Source organism: Eucyclogobius newberryi, unplaced genomic scaffold, assembly GCF_026437365.1.
Source record: "Eucyclogobius newberryi isolate DKJ021-1_F unplaced genomic scaffold, fEucNew1.0.hap1 SCAF_3, whole genome shotgun sequence".
NCBI classification, from domain to species: Eukaryota; Metazoa; Chordata; class Actinopteri; order Gobiiformes; family Gobiidae; genus Eucyclogobius; species Eucyclogobius newberryi.
The window spans coordinates 41,267,112-41,286,349 of record NW_027315945.1 but is presented as its reverse complement, the minus strand read 5'-3'; the positions used below and the strand labels follow the sequence as shown (position 1 = coordinate 41,286,349).

The following is a 19,238-nucleotide window of genomic DNA, read 5'->3' as shown; positions in this document are numbered from 1 at the left end:
GGACTGAACCAGGTCTAAACCAAGACTAAACCAGGACTAAACCAGGAACAAACCAGGTCTAAACCAGGACTTAACCAGGACTAAACCAGGACTAAACCAGGAACAAACCAGGTCTAAACCAGGTCCAAACCAGGTCCAAACCAAGTCCAAACCAGGTCCAAACCAGGTCCAAACCAGGTCCAAACCAGGTCTAAACCAGGACTAAACCAGGACTAAACCAGGACTAAACCAGGACTAAACCAGGACTAAATCAGGTCTAAATCAGGTCTAAACCAGGTGTGTGTACAGGTAGACAACCCGGCTGTGAGGGTGCGGCTCCTGTGGGACACTTTGGCCCCTGACACAGACCAGTGGCCCCCGCTCTACGTGCTCTGGAGGATCCACAGTGAGTTTCAGATGCTTTAGATTCAGTTTCTTTAAATATGTTGCAGCTCGTGGTTCATCCTCGTTTATGTTTCATGATTAAAGTTAGATTCACATCAGGATACGGCATTAAATATGATCCACTTGATGGCTACCGTGGTTACCGTGGTTACCGAGGTAGTTACCGTGGTGGTTACTGTGGTGGTTACTGTGGTGGTTACCGTGGTGGTTACCGTGGTTACCGTGATGGTTACCGTGGTTACCGAGATAGTTACCGTGGTGGTTACCGTGGTGGTTACCGTGGTTACCGTGATGGTTACCGTGATGTTACCGTGGTTACCGTGATGGTTACTGTGATGGTTACCGTGGTTACCGTGATGGTTACTGTGATGGTTACCGTGGTTACCGTGATGGTTACCGTGATGTTACCGTGGTTACCGTGATGGTTACTGTGATGGTTACCGTGATGGTTACCGTGGTTACTGTGATGGTTACCGTGATGCTTACCGTGGTTACCGTGATGGTTTCCGTGATGGTTTCCGTGGTTACCGTGATGGTTACCGTGATGGTTTCCTTGATGGTTACTGTGATGGTTACCGTGATGGTTACCGTGGTTACCGTGATGGTGGTTTCCGTGGTTACGGGATGGTTACCGTGATGGTTTCCGTGATGGTTACTGTGATGGTTTCCGTGATGGTTACTGTGATGGTTACCGTGATGGTTACCGTGGTTACCGTGTGTTGCAGGCGGCGTGGCCATGCGGCAGTTCGCTTGGCGCCGACACAATCACCCGTTCAGCCTGTCGTTTCTGGAGGAGGTTCTACGCTACGTGGGAATGAACGAGGTGCACAAGGCGGTCACGCTTTTTCTGGAGACGGTGGGCAAACGACAGCCGGCCAGAGTCCAGAGGTAAAGCTCTAGAGTCCAGAGAGTTAAAGCTTTAGAGTCCAGAGAGTTAAAGCTTTAGAGTCCAGAGATGTAAAGCTTTAGAGTCCAGAGATGTAAAGCTCTAGAGTCCAGAGATGTAAAGCTTTAGAGTCCAGAGATGTAAAGCTTTAGAGTCCAGAGAGGTAAAGCTTTAGAGTCCAGAGATGTAAAGCTCTAGAGTCCAGAGATGTAAAGCTCTAGAGTCCAGAGACGTAAAGCTTTAGAGTCCAGAGACGTAAAGCTCTAGAGTCCAGAGACGTAAAGCTCTAGTGTCCAGAGATGTAAAGCTCTAGAGTCCAGAGATGTAAAGCTCTAGAGTCCAGAGACGTAAAGCTTTAGAGTCCAGAGACGTAAAGCTTTAGAGTCCAGAGACGTAAAGCTCTAGAGTCCAGAGACGTAAAGCTCTAGTGTCCAGAGATGTAAAGCTCTAGAGTCCAGAGATGTAAAGCTCTAGAGTCCAGAGATGTAAAGCTCTAGAGTCCAGAGATGTAAAGCTCTAGAGTCCAGAGATGTAAAGCTCTAGAGTCCAGAGATGTAAGGCTCTAGAGTCCAGAGACGTAAAGCTCTAGAGTCCAGAGATGTAAAGCTCTAGAGTCCAGAGATGTAAAGCTCTAGAGTCCAGAGATGTAAAGCTTTAGAGTCCAGAGACGTAAAGCTCTAGAGTCCAGAGACGTAAAGCTCTAGTGTCCAGAGATGTAAAGCTCTAGAGTCCAGAGATGTAAAGCTCTAGAGTCCAGAGATGTAAAGCTCTAGAGTCCAGAGACGTAAAGCTCTAGAGTCCAGAGACGTAAAGCTCTAGAGTCCAGAGATGTGAAGCTCTAGAGTCCAGAGATGTGAAGCTCTAGAGTCCAGAGATGTGAAGCTCTAGAGTCCAGAGATGTAAAGCTTTAGAGTCCAGAGACGTAATGCTCTAGAGTCCAGAGATGTAAAGCTCTAGAGTCCAGAGATGTGAAGCTCTAGAGTCCAGAGATGTGAAGCTCTAGAGTCCAGAGATGTGAAGCTCTAGAGTCCAGAGACGCAAAGCTTTAGAGTCCAGAGATGTAAAGCTCTAGAGTCCAGAGATGTAAAGCTCTAGAGTCCAGAGATGTGAAGCTCTAGAGTCCAGAGATGTGAAGCTCTAGAGTCCCGAGACGCAAAGCTCTAGAGTCCAGAGATGTAAAGCTCTAGAGTCCAGATATGTAAAGCTCTAGAGTCCAGAGATGTAAAGCTCTAGAGTCCAGAGATGTAAAGCTCTAGCGTCCAGAGATGTGAAGCTCTAGAGTCCAGAGATGTAAAGCTTTAGCGTCCAGAGATGTAAAGCTTTAGAGTCCAGAGACGTAAAGCTCTAGAGTCCAGAGATGTGAAGCTCTAGAGTCCAGAGATGTAAAGCTTGTGTAAAACATTATGTATTTTATCATTTACATATGTTCACATTATTGGACTCATCATGGACACATTATTGGACTCATCATGGACACATTATTGGACTCATTATGGACTCATTATGGGCACATTATGGACACATTATTGACACATTATGGACACATTATTGGACTCATGATGGACACATTATTGGACTCATAATGGGCACATTATGGACACATTATTGACACATTATGGACACATTATTGGACTCATGATGGACACATTATTGGACTCATCATGGACACATTATTGGACTCATAATGGGCACATTATGGACACATTATGGACTCATTATGAACACATTATGGAAACATTATGGACTCATCATGGACACATTATTGGACTCATTATGGACTCATTATGGACACATTATGGACACATTATGGACACATTATGGACACATTATGGACACATTATTGACTCATTATGGACTCATTATGGACACATTATGGACACATTATGGACACATTATTGGACTCATCATGGACACATTATGGACACATTATGAACACATTATGGACACATTATGGAAACATTATGGACACATCATGGACACATTATTGACTCATTATGGACTCATTATGGACACATTATGGACACATTATGGACACATTATGAACACATTATGGACACATTATGGACACATTATGGACACATTATGGACACATTATGAACACATTATGGACACATTATGGACACATTATGGACACATTATGGACACATTATGGACTCATTATGGACACATTATGGACACATTATGGACACATTATGGACTCATTATGGACACATTATGGAGACATTATGAACACATTATGGACACATTATGGACACATTATGGACACATTATGGACACATTATGAACACATTATGGACACATTATGGACACATTATGGACACATTATGGACACATTATGGACACATTATGGACACATTATGGACACATTATTGGACTCATTATGAACACATTATGGACACATTATTGGACACATTATGGACACATTATGGACACCTTATGGACACATTATTGGACTCATTATGGACACATTATGGACACATTATGGACACATTATGGACACATTATTGAACACATTATGGACACATTATTGGACACATCATGGACACATTATGGACACATTATTGGACTCATTATGGACACATTATGGACACATTATGGACACATTATTGGACTCATTATGGACACATTATGGACACATTATTGGACTCATTATGAACACATTATGGACACATTATGGACACATTATTGGACTCATTATGGACACATTATGGACACATTATGGACACATTATGGACACATTATTGGACTCATTATGAACACATTATGGACACATTATGGACACATTATGGACACATTATGGACACATTATTGGACTCATTATGGACACATTATGGACACATTATTGGACTCATTATGAACACATTATGGACACATTATGGACACATTATTGGACTCATTATGAACACATTATGGACACATTATGGACACATTATGAACACATTATGGACACATTATGGACACATTATGGACACATTATGGACACATTATGGACTCATTATGGACACATTATGGACACATTATGGACACATTATGGACTCATTATGGACACATTATGGAGACATTATGAACACATTATGGACACATTATGGACACATTATGGACACATTATGGACACATTATGAACACATTATGGACACATTATGGACACATTATGGACACATTATGGACACATTATGGACACATTATGGACACATTATGGACACATTATGGACACATTATTGGACTCATTATGAACACATTATGGACACATTATTGGACACATTATGGACACATTATGGACACATTATGGACACATTATTGGACTCATTATGGACACATTATGGACACATTATGGACACATTATTGAACACATTATGGACACATTATTGGACACATCATGGACACATTATGGACACATTATTGGACTCATTATGGACACATTATGGACACATTATGGACACATTATTGGACTCATTATGGACACATTATGGACACATTATTGGACTCATTATGAACACATTATGGACACATTATGGACACATTATTGGACACATTATGGACACATTATGGACACATTATGGACACATTATTGGACTCATTATGAACACATTATGGACACATTATGGACACATTATGGACACATTATTGGACTCATTATGGACACATTATGGAGACATTATGAACACATTATGGACACATTATGGACACATTATGGACACATTATGGACACATTATGAACACATTATGGACACATTATGGACACATTATGGACACATTATGGACACATTATGGACACATTATGGACACATTATGGACACATTATTGGACTCATTATGAACACATTATGGACACATTATTGGACACATTATGGACACATTATGGACACATTATGGACACATTATTGGACTCATTATGGACACATTATGGACACATTATGGACACATTATTGAACACATTATTGGACACATCATGGACACATTATGGACACATTATTGGACTCATTATGGACACATTATGGACACATTATGGACACATTATTGGACTCATTATGGACACATTATGGACACATTATTGGACTCATTATGAACACATTATGGACACATTATGGACACATTATTGGACTCATTATGGACACATTATGGACACATTATGGACACATTATGGACACATTATTGGACTCATTATGAACACATTATGGACACATTATGGACACATTATGGACACATTATTGGACTCATTATGGACACATTATGGACACATTATTGGACACATTATGGACACATTATTGGACTCATTATGAACACATTATGGACACATTATGGACTCATTATTGGACTCATTATGGACACATTATTGATGATGTTTGTCCTTGTGGTTGTTGCAGGAGTTTGTACAGAGAGTTCCTGTTCCTCACTTTGGCAGCGATGGGCAAAGACCACGTCGGTAAGACCCTCGCGGGCCCCAGACCTGAGCTTTTGACTGTCTTCAAAACCTGTCAAAATGTCTAACCTCCCCCTCGCTCCTCTCCGTCCCTCCTCTTTCCTCCCCCTCGCTCCTCTCTGTCCCTCCTCTTTCCTCCCCCTCGCTCCTCTCTGTCCCTCCTCTTTCCTCCCCCTCGCTCCTCTCCGTCACTCCTCTTTCCTCCCCCTCGCTCCTCTCTGTCCCTCCTCTTTCCTCCCCCTCGCTCCTCTCTGTTCCTCCTCTTTCCTCCCCCTCGCTCCTCTCTGTTCCTCCTCTTTCCTCCCCCTCGCTCCTCTCCGTCCCTCCTCTTTCCTCCCCCTCGCTCCTCTCTGTCCCTCCTCTTTCCTCCCCCTCGCTCCTCTCCGTCCCTCCTCTTTCCTCCCCCTCGCTCCTCTCCGTCCCTCCTCTTTCCTCCCCCTCGCTCCTCTCTGTCCCTCCTCTTTCCTCCCCCTCGCTCCTCTCTGTCCCTCCTCTTTCCTCCCCCTCGCTCCTCTCTGTCCCTCCTCTTTCCTCCCCCTCGCTCCTCTCTGTCCCTCCTCTTTCCTCCCCCTCGCTCCTCTCTGTCCCTTTTCTTTCCTCCCCCTCGCTCCTCTCCGTCACTCCTCTTTCCTCCCCCTCGCTCCTCTCTGTCCCTCCTCTTTCCTCCCCCTCGCTCCTCTCTGTCCCTCCTCTTTCCTCCCCCTCGCTCCTCTCTGTCCCTCCTCTTTCCTCCCCCTCGCTCCTCTCTGTCCCTCCTCTTTCCTCCCCCTCGCTCCTCTCTGTCCCTCCTCTTTCCTCCCCCTCGCTCCTCTCTGTCCCTCCTCTTTCCTCCCCCTCGCTCCTCTCTGTCCCTCCTCTTTCCTCCCCCTCGCTCCTCTCTGTCCCTCCTCTTTCCTCCCCCTCGCTCCTCTCTGTCCCTCCTCTTTCCTCCCCCTCGCTCCTCTCCGTCCCTCCTCTTTCCTCCCCCTCGCTCCTCTCTGTCCCTCCTCTTTCCTCCCCCTCGCTCCTCTCTGTCCCTCCTCTTTCCTCCCCCTCGCTCCTCTCTGTCCCTCCTCTTTCCTCCCCCTCGCTCCTCTCTGTCCCTCCTCTTTCCTCCCCCTCGCTCCTCTCTGTCCCTCCTCTTTCCTCCCCCTCGCTCCTCTCTGTCCCTCCTCTTTCCTCCCCCTCGCTCCTCTCTGTCCCTCCTCTTTCCTCCCCCTCGCTCCTCTCTGTCCCTCCTCTTTCCTCCCCCTCGCTCCTCTCTGTCCCTCCTCTTTCCTCCCCCTCGCTCCTCTCTGTCCCTCCTCTTTCCTCCCCCTCGCTCCTCTCCGTCACTCCTCTTTCCTCCCCCTCGCTCCTCTCTGTCCCTCCTCTTTCCTCCCCCTCGCTCCTCTCTGTCCCTCCTCTTTCCTCCCCCTCGCTCCTCTCCGTCCCTCCTCTTTCCTCCCCCTCGCTCCTCTCCGTCCCTCCTCTTTCCTCCCCCTCGCTCCTCTCCGTCCCTCCTCTTTCCTCCCCCTCGCTCCTCTCTGTCCCTCCTCTTTCCTCCCCCTCGCTCCTCTCTGTCCCTCCTCTTTCCTCCCCCTCGCTCCTCTCCGTCCCTCCTCTTTCCTCCCCCTCGCTCCTCTCCGTCCCTCCTCTTTCCTCCCCCTCGCTCCTCTCTGTCCCTCCTCTTTCCTCCCCCTCGCTCCTCTCTGTCCCTCCTCTTTCCTCCCCCTCGCTCCTCTCTGTCCCTCCTCTTTCCTCCCCCTCGCTCCTCTCTGTCACTCCTCTTTCCTCCCCCTCGCTCCTCTCCGTCACTCCTCTTTCCTCCCCCTCGCTCTTCTCTGTCCCTCCTCTTTCCTCCCCCTCGCTCCTCTCTGTCCCTCCTCTTTCCTCCCCCTCGCTCCTCTCTGTCCCTCCTCTTTCCTCCCCCTCGCTCCTCTCTGTCCCTCCTCTTTCCTCCCCCTCGCTCCTCTCTGTCCCTCCTCTTTCCTCCCCCTCGCTCCTCTCTGTCCCTCCTCTTTCCTCCCCCTCGCTCCTCTCCGTCCCTCCTCTTTCCTCCCCCTCGCTCCTCTCTGTCCCTCCTCTTTCCTCCCCCTCGCTCCTCTCTGTCCCTCCTCTTTCCTCCCCCTCGCTCCTCTCTGTCCCTCCTCTTTCCTCCCCCTCGCTCCTCTCTGTCCCTCCTCTTTCCTCCCCCTCGCTCCTCTCTGTCCCTCCTCTTTCCTCCCCCTCGCTCCTCTCTGTCCCTCCTCTTTCCTCCCCCTCGCTCCTCTCTGTCCCTCCTCTTTCCTCCCCCTCGCTCCTCTCCGTCACTCCTCTTTCCTCCCCCTCGCTCCTCTCCGTCCCTCCTCTTTCCTCCCCCTCGCTCCTCTCCGTCCCTCCTCTTTCCTCCCCCTCGCTCCTCTCCGTCCCTCCTCTTTCCTCCCCCTCGCTCCTCTCCGTCCCTCCTCTTTCCTCCCCCTCGCTCCTCTCCGTCCCTCCTCTTTCCTCCCCCTCGCTCCTCTCCGTCCCTCCTCTTTCCTCCCCCTCGCTCCTCTCCGTCCCTCCTCTTTCCTCCCCCTCGCTCCTCTCCGTCCCTCCTCTTTCCTCCCCCTCGCTCCTCTCCGTCCCTCCTCTTTCCTCCCCCTCGCTCCTCTCCGTCCCTCCTCTTTCCTCCCCCTCGCTCCTCTCCGTCCCTCCTCTTTCCCCCCCGTCGCTCCTCTCTGTCCCTCCTCTTTCCTCCCCCTCGCTCCTCTCTGTCCCTCCTCTTTCCTCCCCCTCGCTCCTCTCCGTCCCTCCTCTTTCCTCCCCCTCGCTCCTCTCCGTCCCTCCTCTTTCCTCCCCCTCGCTCCTCTCTGTCCCTCCTCTTTCCCCCCCCTCGCTCCTCTCTGTCCCTCCTCTTTCCTCCCCCTCGCTCCTCTCTGTCCCTCCTCTTTCCTCCCCCTCGCTCCTCTCTGTCTCTCCTCTTTCCTTTTCCTTCCTCTCTTTCTGCTTCAGCTGCATTCGATAAGAAGTACAAAGCGGCGTACTCGCGCCTCAGTGGAACTCTGAGTCGAGAAGAGCTCCGGAAGAATCGCGTCCAGCCGCCGACGCCCAAAGCCCTGGACTGTCGAAGGTCTTTCCACCCCACGCTCGAGTGCTGAGAACCATCAGTGCTGAGAACCATCAGTGCTGAGAACCATCAGTGCTAAGAACCCAGGAATCAGCAGGACGGGAGTGCGAGGAACCAGGCGGAGAACGGACCTTGATGCCCCGAAACACTGTCCCACATCTCCCCTCAGAACTCCTCCCAGAGTTCCTCCCAGAACACTGTAAACTATGCAGCGTCGCACTGTAAAAACAGGACTGATGGACTTGTGAAGCTTCATTCAGGTGTTCAGTTTTGATTTGAGCAGATGTTGTGAAGCTTCATTCAGGTGTTCAGTTTGATCTGAGCAGATGTTGTGAAGCTTCATTCAGGTGTTCAGTTTGATCCGAGCAGATGTTGTGGCGCTTCATTCAGGTGTTCAGTTTGATCCGAGCAGATGTTGTGGCGCTTCATTCAGGTGTTCAGTTTGATCTGAGCAGATGTTGTGGCGCTTCATTCAGGTGTTCAGTTTTGATCCGAGCAGATGTTGTGGCGCTTCATTCAGGTGTTCAGTTTTGATCCGAGCAGATGTTGTGGCGCTTCATTCAGGTGTTCAGTTTTGATCTGAGCAGATGTTGTGGCGCTTCATTCAGGTGTTCAGTTTTGATCCGAGCAGATGTTGTGGCGCTTCATTCAGGTGTTCAGTTTTGATCCGAGCAGATGTTGTGGCGCTTCATTCAGGTGTTCAGTTTTGATCCGAGCAGATGTTGTGGCGCTTCATTCAGGTGTTCAGTTTTGATCCGAGCAGATGTTGTGGCGCTTCATTCAGGTGTTCAGTTTTGATCTGAGCAGATGTTGTGGCGCTTCATTCAGGTGTTCAGTTTTGATCCGAGCAGATGTTGTGGCGCTTCATTCAGGTGTTCAGTTTTGATCCGAGCAGATGTTGTGGCGCTTCATTCAGGTGTTCAGTTTCAGGCAGCTTTATTCGTCTCTTCTTCTGTTATTCCACATTTTAAACATGTTTCTCTGTAAAAAAAGCGTAAATGAAAACTAAAGAGATAAACAAAGGAAACGAGCCTTTTCAAACTTGAGCTTTACGTTTCCTTTTCTCACAAAGTCATTCATAATAATCAGTTCTTTCAAAATAAAGTGCTCTGACGTGTGTTTGTGACGAGGGAAAAGCCTCAGAATGTTCCAGAAACTGGAGTCTGACCGGATCAAAACTCAGATCTTTTCTCACGTGAACCTTTAGTTTGTGTCGACTCGAACGAGACCATTTTCTGGGACAAAAATGTGAATCTGTGACGCACTGAAAGGTTCGGATCTGACACAGATTCTGTGACTTTTACAAAGACTGAAACGTTTGTGCTTCCATTGTGTTTGTTGTCTTTTGCACAAGTGTTTAACGTGTTTAACGTGTTTAACGTGTTTAACGTGTTTAACGTGTTTAACGTGTTTAACGTGTTTGACGTGTTTGAATCTAAACGTCTCTTCCAGAAGCAGAACATCTGGATGTAAAGATCACGTCAGCTTCAGATGAAGAATAAATGAATAAGAATCATCTTCATTAAAGAAAGAGGTTTTTAGAGCGTCTGACTGTCTTTAACAACCAACGTGTTTCACTATTATGTCTGTTTTATTCACACCACAGCTTTGCCTCAACACCAGAGGGTTCTTGGTTCAAATCCCGGAGGCCGATAGGTTGTTCCTCAGGGGTCGGAGACACTAAAGGACTAAATGAGACACTAAAGGACTCAAGGAGACACTAAAGGACTCAAGGAGACACTAAAGGACACAGTAAAGGACTCAAGGAGACACTAAAGGAGACACTAAAGGAGGCACTAAAAGATGGAGGTGAATCCAAGTGAGAGGCAACAATTTGTACTTCTGAGAAATGGCGTTTTTCTTCTCACACAAGTACAGTCCGTAAGGTGGTGCTCGTGACTCTTTGTAGTATTTTATTTTACAGTTTTATTATCTCTCTTTAGTCCTTTAGTGTCTCTCTTTAGCATCTCTCTTTAGTCCTTTAGTGTCTCTCTTTAGCATCTCTCTTTAGTCCTTTAGTGTCTCTCTTTAGCATCTCTCTTTAGTCCTTTAGTGTCTCTCTTTAGCGTCTCTCTTTAGTCCTTTAGTGTCTCTCTTTAGCGTCTCCTTTAGTCCTTTAGTGTCTCTTTAGCGTCTCCTTTAGTCCTTTATTGTCTCTTTAGTGTCTCTCTTTAGTCCTTTAGTGTCTCTCTTTAGCATCTCTCTTTAGTCCTTTAGTGTCTCTCTTTAGCATCTCTCTTTAGTCCTTTAGTGTCTCTCTTTAGCGTCTCTCTTTAGTCCTTTAGTGTCTCTCTTTAGCGTCTCCTTTAGTCCTTTAGTGTCTCTTTAGCGTCTCCTTTAGTCCTTTATTGTCTCTTTAGTGTCTCTCTTTAGTCCTTTAGTGTCTCGCTTTAGTTCTTTAGCGTCTCCTTTAGTGTCTCCTTTAGTGTCTCGCTTTAGTCCTTTATTGTCTCGCTTTAGTCCTTTAGCGTTTCTCTTTAGTCCTTTAGTGTCTCCTTTAGTCCTTTAGTGTCTCTCTTTAGTCCTTTAGCGTCTTTTTTTAGTTCTTTGGTGACTCTCGCTCGTGACTCTTTGTAGTATTTTATTTTACAGTTTTATTATCTCTCTTTAGTCCTTTAGTGTCTCTTTAGCATCTCTCTTTAGTCCTTTAGTGTCTCGCTTTAGTCCTTTATTGTCTCGCTTTAGTCCTTTAGTGTTTCTCTTTAGTCCTTTAGTGTCTCCTTTAGTCCTTTAGCGTCTCTCTTTAGTCCTTTAGTGTCTCTCTTTAGTCCTTTAGTGTCTCCTATAGTGTCTCCTTTAGTCCTTTAGTGTCTCCTATAGTGTCTCCTTTAGTCCTTCAGTGTCTCTCTTTAGTCCTTTGACGTCTCTTTAGTCCTTTAGCGTCTCTCTTTGTCCTTTAGTGTCTCTCGTTAGTCCTTTAATGTCTCTTTAGTCCTTTAGTGTTTCTCGTTAGTCCTTAAGTGTCTCTCTCTAGTCCTTTAGTGTCTCTCTTTAGTCCTTTAGCGTCTCTCTTTAGTCCTTTGGTGACTCTCGCTCGTGACTTTTTGTAGTATTTTATTTTATAGTTTTATTATCTCTCTTTCGTCCTTTAGTGTCTCTCTTTAGCATCTCTCTTTAGTCCTTTAGTATCTCTCTTTAGCGTCTCCTTTAGTCCTTTAGTGTCTCTTTAGTGTCTCTCTTTAGTCCTTTAATGTCTCTCTTTAGTGTCTCTCTTTAGTCCTTTAGTGTCTCTCTTTAGCATCTCTTTAGTCCTTTAATGTCTCTTTAGTCCTTTAGTGTCTCTCTTTAGTCCTTTAGTGTCTCACTTTTGTCCTTTAGTGTCTCTCTTTAGTCCTTTAGTGTCTCGTTTTAGTCCTTTGTCTCACTCTGATGTTTTACTGCTGTGTCTTGCTCTGATGTTTTAGGCCTTTTATTGTCTCCTTTAGTGTCTAATTTTAGTCTTTAGTGTCTCTCTTTAGTCCTTTACTGTCTCTAGTCCTTTAGTGTCTCCTTTAGTGTCTCCTTTGGTCCTATAGCGTCTCCTTTAGTGTCTCCTTTAGTCCTTAAGTGTCTCTCTTTAGTCCTTTGGTGACTCTCGCTCGTGACTCTTTGTAGTATTTTATTTTATAGTTTTATTATCTCTCTTTAGTCCTTTAGTGTCTCTCTTTAGCATCTCTCTTTAGTCCTTTAGTGTCTCTCTTTAGTCCTTTAGTGTCTCTCTTTAGCATCTCTCTTTAGTCCTTTAGTGTCTCTCTTTAGCGTCTCCTTTAGTCCTTTAGTGTCTCTTTAGTGTCTCTCTTTAGTCCTTTAGTGTCTCTTTAGCATATCTTTAGTCCTTTAATGTCTCTTTAGTCCTTTAGTGTCTCTCTTTAGTCCTTTAAGTGTCTCGTTTTAGTCCTTTGTCTCACTCTGATGTTTTACTGCTGTGTCTTGCTCTGATGTTTTAGGCCTTTTATTGTCTCCTTTAGTGTCTAATTTTAGTCTTTAGTGTCTTTCTTTAGTCCTTTAGTGTCTCTAGTCCTTGAGTGTCTCTCTTTAGTCCTTTAGTGTCTCCTTTAGTGTCTCCTTTGGTCCTTTAGTGTCTCCTTTAGTCCTTTAGTGTCTCGCTTTGTCCTTTATTGTCTCGCTTTAGTCCTTTAGCGTTTCTCTTTAGTCCATTAGTGTCTCCTTTAGTCCTTTAGTGTCTCTCTTTAGTCCTTTAGTGTCTCGCTTTAGTGGCTCTCTTTAGTCCTTTAGTGTCTCTCTTTTGTCCTTTAGCGTCTCGTTTAGTCCTTTAGTGTCTCACTTTAGTCCTTTAGCGTCTCCTTTAGTGTCTCTCTTTAGTGCTTTATTGTCTCGCTTTAGTCCTTAAGCGTTTCTCTTTAGTCCTTTAGTGTCTCGTTAGTCCTTTAGTATCTCTCTTTAGTCCTTTAGTGTCTATCTTTAGTCCTTTAGTATCTCTTTAGTCCTTTAGTGTCTCTCTTTAGTCCTTTGACGTCTCTCTTTGTCCTTTAGAGTCTCTCGTTAGTCCTTTAATGTCTCTTTAGTCCTTTAGTGTCTCTCTTTAGTCCTTAAGTGTCTCTCTAGTCCTTTAGCGTCTCTCATTAGTCCTTTAGCGTCTCTTTAGTCCTTTGGTGTCTCTCTTTAGTCCTTTAGTGTCTCTTTAATTCTTTTGTGTCTCGCTTTAGTCCTTTAGCGTCTCTCTTTAGTCCTTTAGTGTCTCTTTAATTCTTTAGTGTCTCGCTTTAGTCCTTTAGTGTCTCTCTTTAGTCCTTTAGCGTTTCTCATTAGTCCTTTAGCGTCTCTTTAATTATTTTGTGTCTCTCTTTAGTCCTTTAGTGTCTCTTTAATTCTTTAGCGTCTCGCTTTAGTCCTTTAGCGTTTCTCTTTAGTCCTTTAGTGTCTCTCGTTAGTCCTTTAGTATCTCTCTTTAGTCCTTTAGTGTCTATCTTTAGTCCTTTAGTATCTCTCTTTAGTCCTTTAGTGTCTCTCTTTAGTCCTTTAGTGTCTCTCTTTAGTCTTTAAGTGTCTCTCTAGTCCTTTAGCATCTCTCATTAGTCCTTTAGCGTCTCTTTAGTCCTTTGGTGTCTCTCTTTAGTCCTTTAGTGTCTCTTTAATTGTTTAGTGTCTCGCTTTAGTCCTTTAGCGTCTCTCTTTAGTCCTTTAGTGTCTCTTTAATTCTTTAGTGTCTCGCGTTAGTCCTTTAGTGTCTCATTTAGTCCTTTAGGGTCTCTCTTTAGTCCTTTAGCGTCTCTCTCTAGTCCTTTAGCGTCTCTCTTTAGTCCTTTAGTGTCTCCTTTAGTCCTTTAGTGTCTCCTTTAGTGTCTCCTTTAGTCCTTTATTGTCTCCTTTAGTGTCTCATTTAGTCCTTTAGGGTCTCTCTTTAGTCCTTTAGCGTCTCTCTTTAGTCCTTTGGTGTCTCTCTTTAGTCCTTTAGCGTCTCTCTTTAGTCCTTTGGTGTCTCTCTTTAGTCCTTTAGCGTCTCTCTCTAGTCCTTTAGTGTCTCTTTAATTCTTTAGTGTCTCGCGTTAGTCCTTTAGCGTCTCTCTTTAGTCCTTTAGTGTCTCCTTTAGTCCTTTAGTGTCTCCTTTAGTGTCTCCTTTAGTCCTTTAGTGTCTCCTTTAGTGTCTCCTTTAGTCCTTTAGTGTCTCCTTTAGTGTCTCCTTTAGTCCTTTAGTGTCTCCTTTAGTCCTTTAGTGTCTCCTTTAGTGTCTCCTTTAGTCCTTTAGTGTCTCATTTGTTCTTATCACAGTCAGACACTTGAATCTCGCTCAAATGAAACTGAAACTTCAAACGTTTCTTTATTTTCATATTTTTTGTTTTGAAATGAAACTTTCAAATGTAAATGTGTAAATGAGAACCAGAGGAAATATTTATGTCTCCACCTGAACCAGGTGTGAACCAGGTGTGAACCATGTGTGAACCATGTATGAACCAGGTGTGAACCATGTGTGAACCAGGTGTGAACCATGTGTGAACCAGGTGTGAACCAGGTGTGAACCATGTGTGAACCATGTGTGAACCATGTATGAACCAGGTGTGAACCAGGTGTGAACCAGGTGTGAACCAGGTGTGAACCATGTGTGAACCAGGTGTGAACCAGGTGTGAACCATGTATGAACCAGGTGTGAACCAGGTGTGAACCAGGTGTGAACCATGTGTGAACCAGGTGTGAACCAGGTGTGAACCAGGTGTGAACCAGGTGTGAACCATGTATGAACCAGGTGTGAACCAGGTGTGAACCAGGTGTGAACCAGGTGTGAACCATGTGTGAACCAGGTGTGAACCAGGTGTGAACCATGTGTGAACCAGGTGTGAACCAGGTGTGAACCAGGTGTGAACCAGGTGTGAACCAGGTGTGAACCATGTATGAACCAGGTGTGAACCATGTGTGAACCATGTGTGAACCAGGTGTGAACCAGGCGTGAACCATGTGTGAACCAGGTGTGAACCAGGCGTGAAAACATTACACCAGACATGATTAAAAGTTACAACCAGCATCAGAACCAGACCAGGACTAAACCAGGACTAAACCAGGACTAAACCAGGTCTAAACCAGGACTAAACCAGGACTAAACCAGGTCTAAACCAGGACTAAACCAGGACTAAACCAGGTCTAAACCAGGACTAAACCTGGACTAAACCAGGTCTAAACCAGGACTAAACCAGGACTAAACCTGGACTAAACCAGGTCTAAACCAGGTCTAAACCAGGACTAAACCAGGACTAAACCAGGACTAAACCAGGTCTAAACCAGGACTAAACCTGGACTAAACCAGGTCTAAACCAGGACTAAACCAGGACTAAACCAGGACTAAACCAGGACTAAACCAGGTCTAAACCAGGACTAAACCAGGACTAAACCAGGTCCAAACCAGGACTAAACCAGGACTAAACCAGGTCTAAACCAGGACTAAACCACGTCTAAACCAGGTCTAAACCAGGACTAAACCAGGTCTAAACCGGGACTAAACCAGGTCTAAACCGGGACTAAACCAGGACTAAACCAGGACTAAACCGGGTCTAAACCGGGTCTAAACCGGGACTAAACCGGGACTAAACCGGGTCTAAACCAGGACTAAACCAGGTCTAAACCAGGTCTAAACCGGGACTAAACCGGGACTAAACCAGGACTAAACCAGGACTAAACCAGGACTAAACCAGGTCTAAACCAGGACTAAACCAGGACTAAACCAGGTCTAAACCAGGACTAAACCAGGACTAAACCAGGTCTAAACCAGGACTAAACCAGGTCTAAACCAGGTCCAAACCAGGTCCAAACCAGGACTAAACCAGGACTAAACCAGGTCTAAACCAGGACTAAACCAGGTCTAAACCAGGACTAAACCAGGACTAAACCAGGACTAAACCAGGACTAAACCAGGTCTAAACCAGGACTAAACCAGGACTAAACCAGGACTAAACCAGGTCTAAACCAGGACTAAACCAGGACTAAACCAGGACTAAACCAGGACTAAACCAGGTCTAAACCAGGACTAAACCAGGACTAAACCAGGACTAAACCAGGACTAAACCAGGTCTAAACCAGGTCTAAACCAGGACTAAACCAGGACTAAACCAGGACTAAACCAGGACTAAACCAGGAACCCAGCACACAGCCCTGAACACCTGTTGGAACTCAGGGGCCCTGAACACCTGTTGGAACTCAGGGGCCCTGAACACCTGTTGGAACTCAGGGGCCCTGAACACCTGCAGGAGCTTGTATTTCCCAGTTTGTCGTGTTTCTACTTTTCTTTCAGGTTTGTTTGTGAATTCTGTGGTAAAAGTTTTGCTTTTTTAATAAAATGACATTGAAACACAAAGAGTTAAAAACATTTAACTTCTGCCGTGTTCAACATTCTGATGATTCAGTCACATCTCCCTGTGGATCGGATGCCCTCCCATCTCGTTGAAGGATGTAGTTTTATTGTGAAAGTCCCGGTGCTGCTGCTGCGGTGAATCAGGACGTTCTCACTGGAGAAAACACATCGTCCCTCCGCCACGAACCGGGCCTGAACCGGGCCTGAACCGGGCCTGAACCGGGCCTGAACCGGGACTGAACCGGCCCTGATGGTGCCACACCGGGCCCCTGGCTGAGGCCCCCCGCAGGTAAAACGCGGCTGTTATTCATGATTAAACATTATTCTAATAGATAAAGGCACATTTGTGTGGAAACGCCCCTTGCGTGCTTACGTCATCCCTGCAACGTTTCAAAACGTGGCTTTTTATGTTTTTATGTCAAACGCATTTGACATAAAAATGTGGAACGTGAGCGTGAATCTGCAATGACGTCACTTCGTCCTACGTAAAGGAAGCACGTGGTGACGTCACTTCGTCCTACGTAAAGGAAGCACGTGGTGACGTCACTTCGTCCTACGTGAAGGAAGCACGTGGTGACGTCACTTCGTCCTTCGAAGTGACGTCACTTCGTCCTAGTTCACATTTTCCTCAGATTGAGATGTAATAAAAACGAGTCTGGTGTGGGCGGAGTCAAGTGGCGCTGTCCACGCCGCGGTGCTGAACCTGATGGTCACGTCATCATCACAAACAGCTGTAACATTAGAGCTTTTATAACTTAGAGTTTGATCTGTTTCAGGCTCTAACATGAGAGACTTTGTGCTGCTGCTGCTGCTGCTTCAAGGTAAAAACAACAAACGAGTCAAACTTTCATTTGTTTAAAGTTTTTCTTTATTTTAGTTTAAGTGAAAATAAAGTTTCTTTTTCCTCGACAGTTTAAATCATTTCAAATCTGGAAAAATAAGATTTTCATCGATCGTTTCAGTGATTTTCATTTTATCTTGAATTTGTCGAGCTCGATCTGTTCAGGCTCTGATCACATGATGTTTGTACTCCCCTCCTCCCCTCCTCCCCTCCTCCCCTCCTCCTCCTCCCCTCCCCCTCCTCCTCCTCTCCTCCTCCTCCTCTCCTCCTCCCCCTCCTCCTCCACCTCCTCCTCCTCTCCTCCTCCTCCCCCTCACCTCCTCCTCCTCTCCTCCTCCTCTCCTCCTCCCCCTCCTCCTCCTCCCCCTCCTCCTCTCCTCCCCCTCACCTCCTCCTCTCCTCCTCCCCTCCCCCCCTCTCCTCCCCCCTCACCTCCTCCTCTCCTCCCCTCCCCCCCTTTCCTCCCCCCTCACCTCCTCCTCTCTCCTCCTCTCCTTCTCCTCCTCCTCTCCTCCACCCTCTCCTCCTCCTCTCCTCCCTCCTCTCCTCCCCCCCTCTCCTCCTCCTCTCCTCCCCCCTCTCCTCCTCTCCCTCACCTCCTCCTCTCCTCCCCCCTCTCCTCTCCTCCTCCTCTCCTCTCCTCCCCCCTCTCCTCCTCTCCCTCACCTCCTCCTCTCCTCCCCTCCTCTCCTCCCCCCTCTCCTCCCCCCTCTCCTCCCCTCCCTCCTCTCCTCCCCCCCTCACCTCCTCCTCCCCTCCCCTCCTCTCCTCCCCCCTCTCCTCCCCCCTCTCCTCCTCTCCTCTCCTCCCCCCTCTCCTCCCCCCCTCTCCTCCCCTCCCTCCTCCCCCCCTCTCCTCCCCTCCCTCCTCTCCTCCTCCTCTCCTCCCCCCTCTCCTCCCCCCCTCTCCTCCTCTCCTCCTCCTCTCCTCCTCTCCCTCTCCTCCCCTCCCTCCTCTCCTCCTCTCCTCCTCCTCTCCTCTCCTCCTCTCCTCCCCCCTCTCCTCCTCCTCTCCTCCTCTCCCTCTCCTCCCCTCCCTCCTCTCCTCCTCTCCTCCTCCTCTCCTCTCCTCCTCTCCTCCCCCCTCTCCTCCTCTCCCTCACCTCCTCCTCTCCTCTCCTCCTCTCCTCCCCCCTCTCCTCCCCCCCTCTCCTCCCCTCCCTCCTCTCCTCCTCCTCTCCTCCCCCCTCTCCTCCCCCCTCTCCTCCCCCCCTCTCCTCCTCTCCTCCTCTCCCTCTCCTCCCCTCCCTCCTCTCCTCCTCTCCTCCTCCTCTCCTCTCCTCCTCTCCCTCACCTCCTCCTCTCCCCCTCCCCCCTCTCCTCCTCCTCCCCCCCTCCCCCCTCAGACTCGCTGGCGTCCCGGTGCTGGCAGGCCTCCTCATTCCCCTCCTCAGTGCTGCCCCCGTTGGCTCTGGGTCATAGTGGGGCCATACTCCGGGTCCCCGGGGCCCCGTCTCTCCCGCGCTGTGTGGACGCGGCCTGCAACCTTCCGGGGGCCGATGTGGCCTGGCTCTTTCGGGGACGATGTTACGTGGTGTCCTGCCAGCAGAGGGCGCAGTGTCGGCCCCAGAGACGCCCAGGGGCCCAATCACACCTGGTCTTCATCCAGAGGAGCGCCGCCCTGCTGCCCCCGGTGGTGAGGAGGAGGAGGAGCTCCTTTGTTCCTAATATTAAAGATAAAAAGGAATTATAGCACGTTGCCATAGTAACAAACCCATGGATAATATAAGCCTTTATTTGTCCCACAATGGGGAAATTGCAGTGTTGCAACACTGAGTAGGTTCAGAAGTAGTAATGAAAAACAGAACTTATAAAAACACTCTTATTTACAGCTGTTATATGGAAGGAGAATATTGCACCAAGATGATTGACATTAGGTCAA

General features: G+C 47.3%; 2 protein-coding genes across 2 annotated transcripts in view; both read left to right on the top strand.

Annotated features, from left to right (window-relative positions):
* The window catches only part of dennd4b (DENN/MADD domain containing 4B), a 44,359-nt gene extending 34,295 nt beyond the window's left edge, over nucleotides 1-10,064 (top strand). Inside the window, exons 18-21 of the mRNA XM_072460963.1 lie at nucleotides 289-385; nucleotides 1,110-1,272; nucleotides 5,634-5,692; nucleotides 8,624-10,064. Of these exons, the coding sequence (XP_072317064.1) occupies nucleotides 289-385; nucleotides 1,110-1,272; nucleotides 5,634-5,692; nucleotides 8,624-8,769 (465 nt within the window). The 3' untranslated portion in view covers nucleotides 8,770-10,064. The remainder of the gene's footprint in view (nucleotides 1-288; nucleotides 386-1,109; nucleotides 1,273-5,633; nucleotides 5,693-8,623) is intronic.
* Nucleotides 10,065-17,298: 7,234 nt separating this feature from the next.
* The window catches only part of LOC140374626 (dyslexia-associated protein KIAA0319-like), a 30,740-nt gene continuing 28,800 nt past the window's right edge, over nucleotides 17,299-19,238 (top strand). The window contains exons 1-2 of the mRNA XM_072461555.1: nucleotides 17,299-17,337; nucleotides 18,703-18,992. Coding sequence (XP_072317656.1) covers nucleotides 17,301-17,337; nucleotides 18,703-18,992 — 327 coding nt within the window. The 5' untranslated portion in view covers nucleotides 17,299-17,300. The remainder of the gene's footprint in view (nucleotides 17,338-18,702; nucleotides 18,993-19,238) is intronic.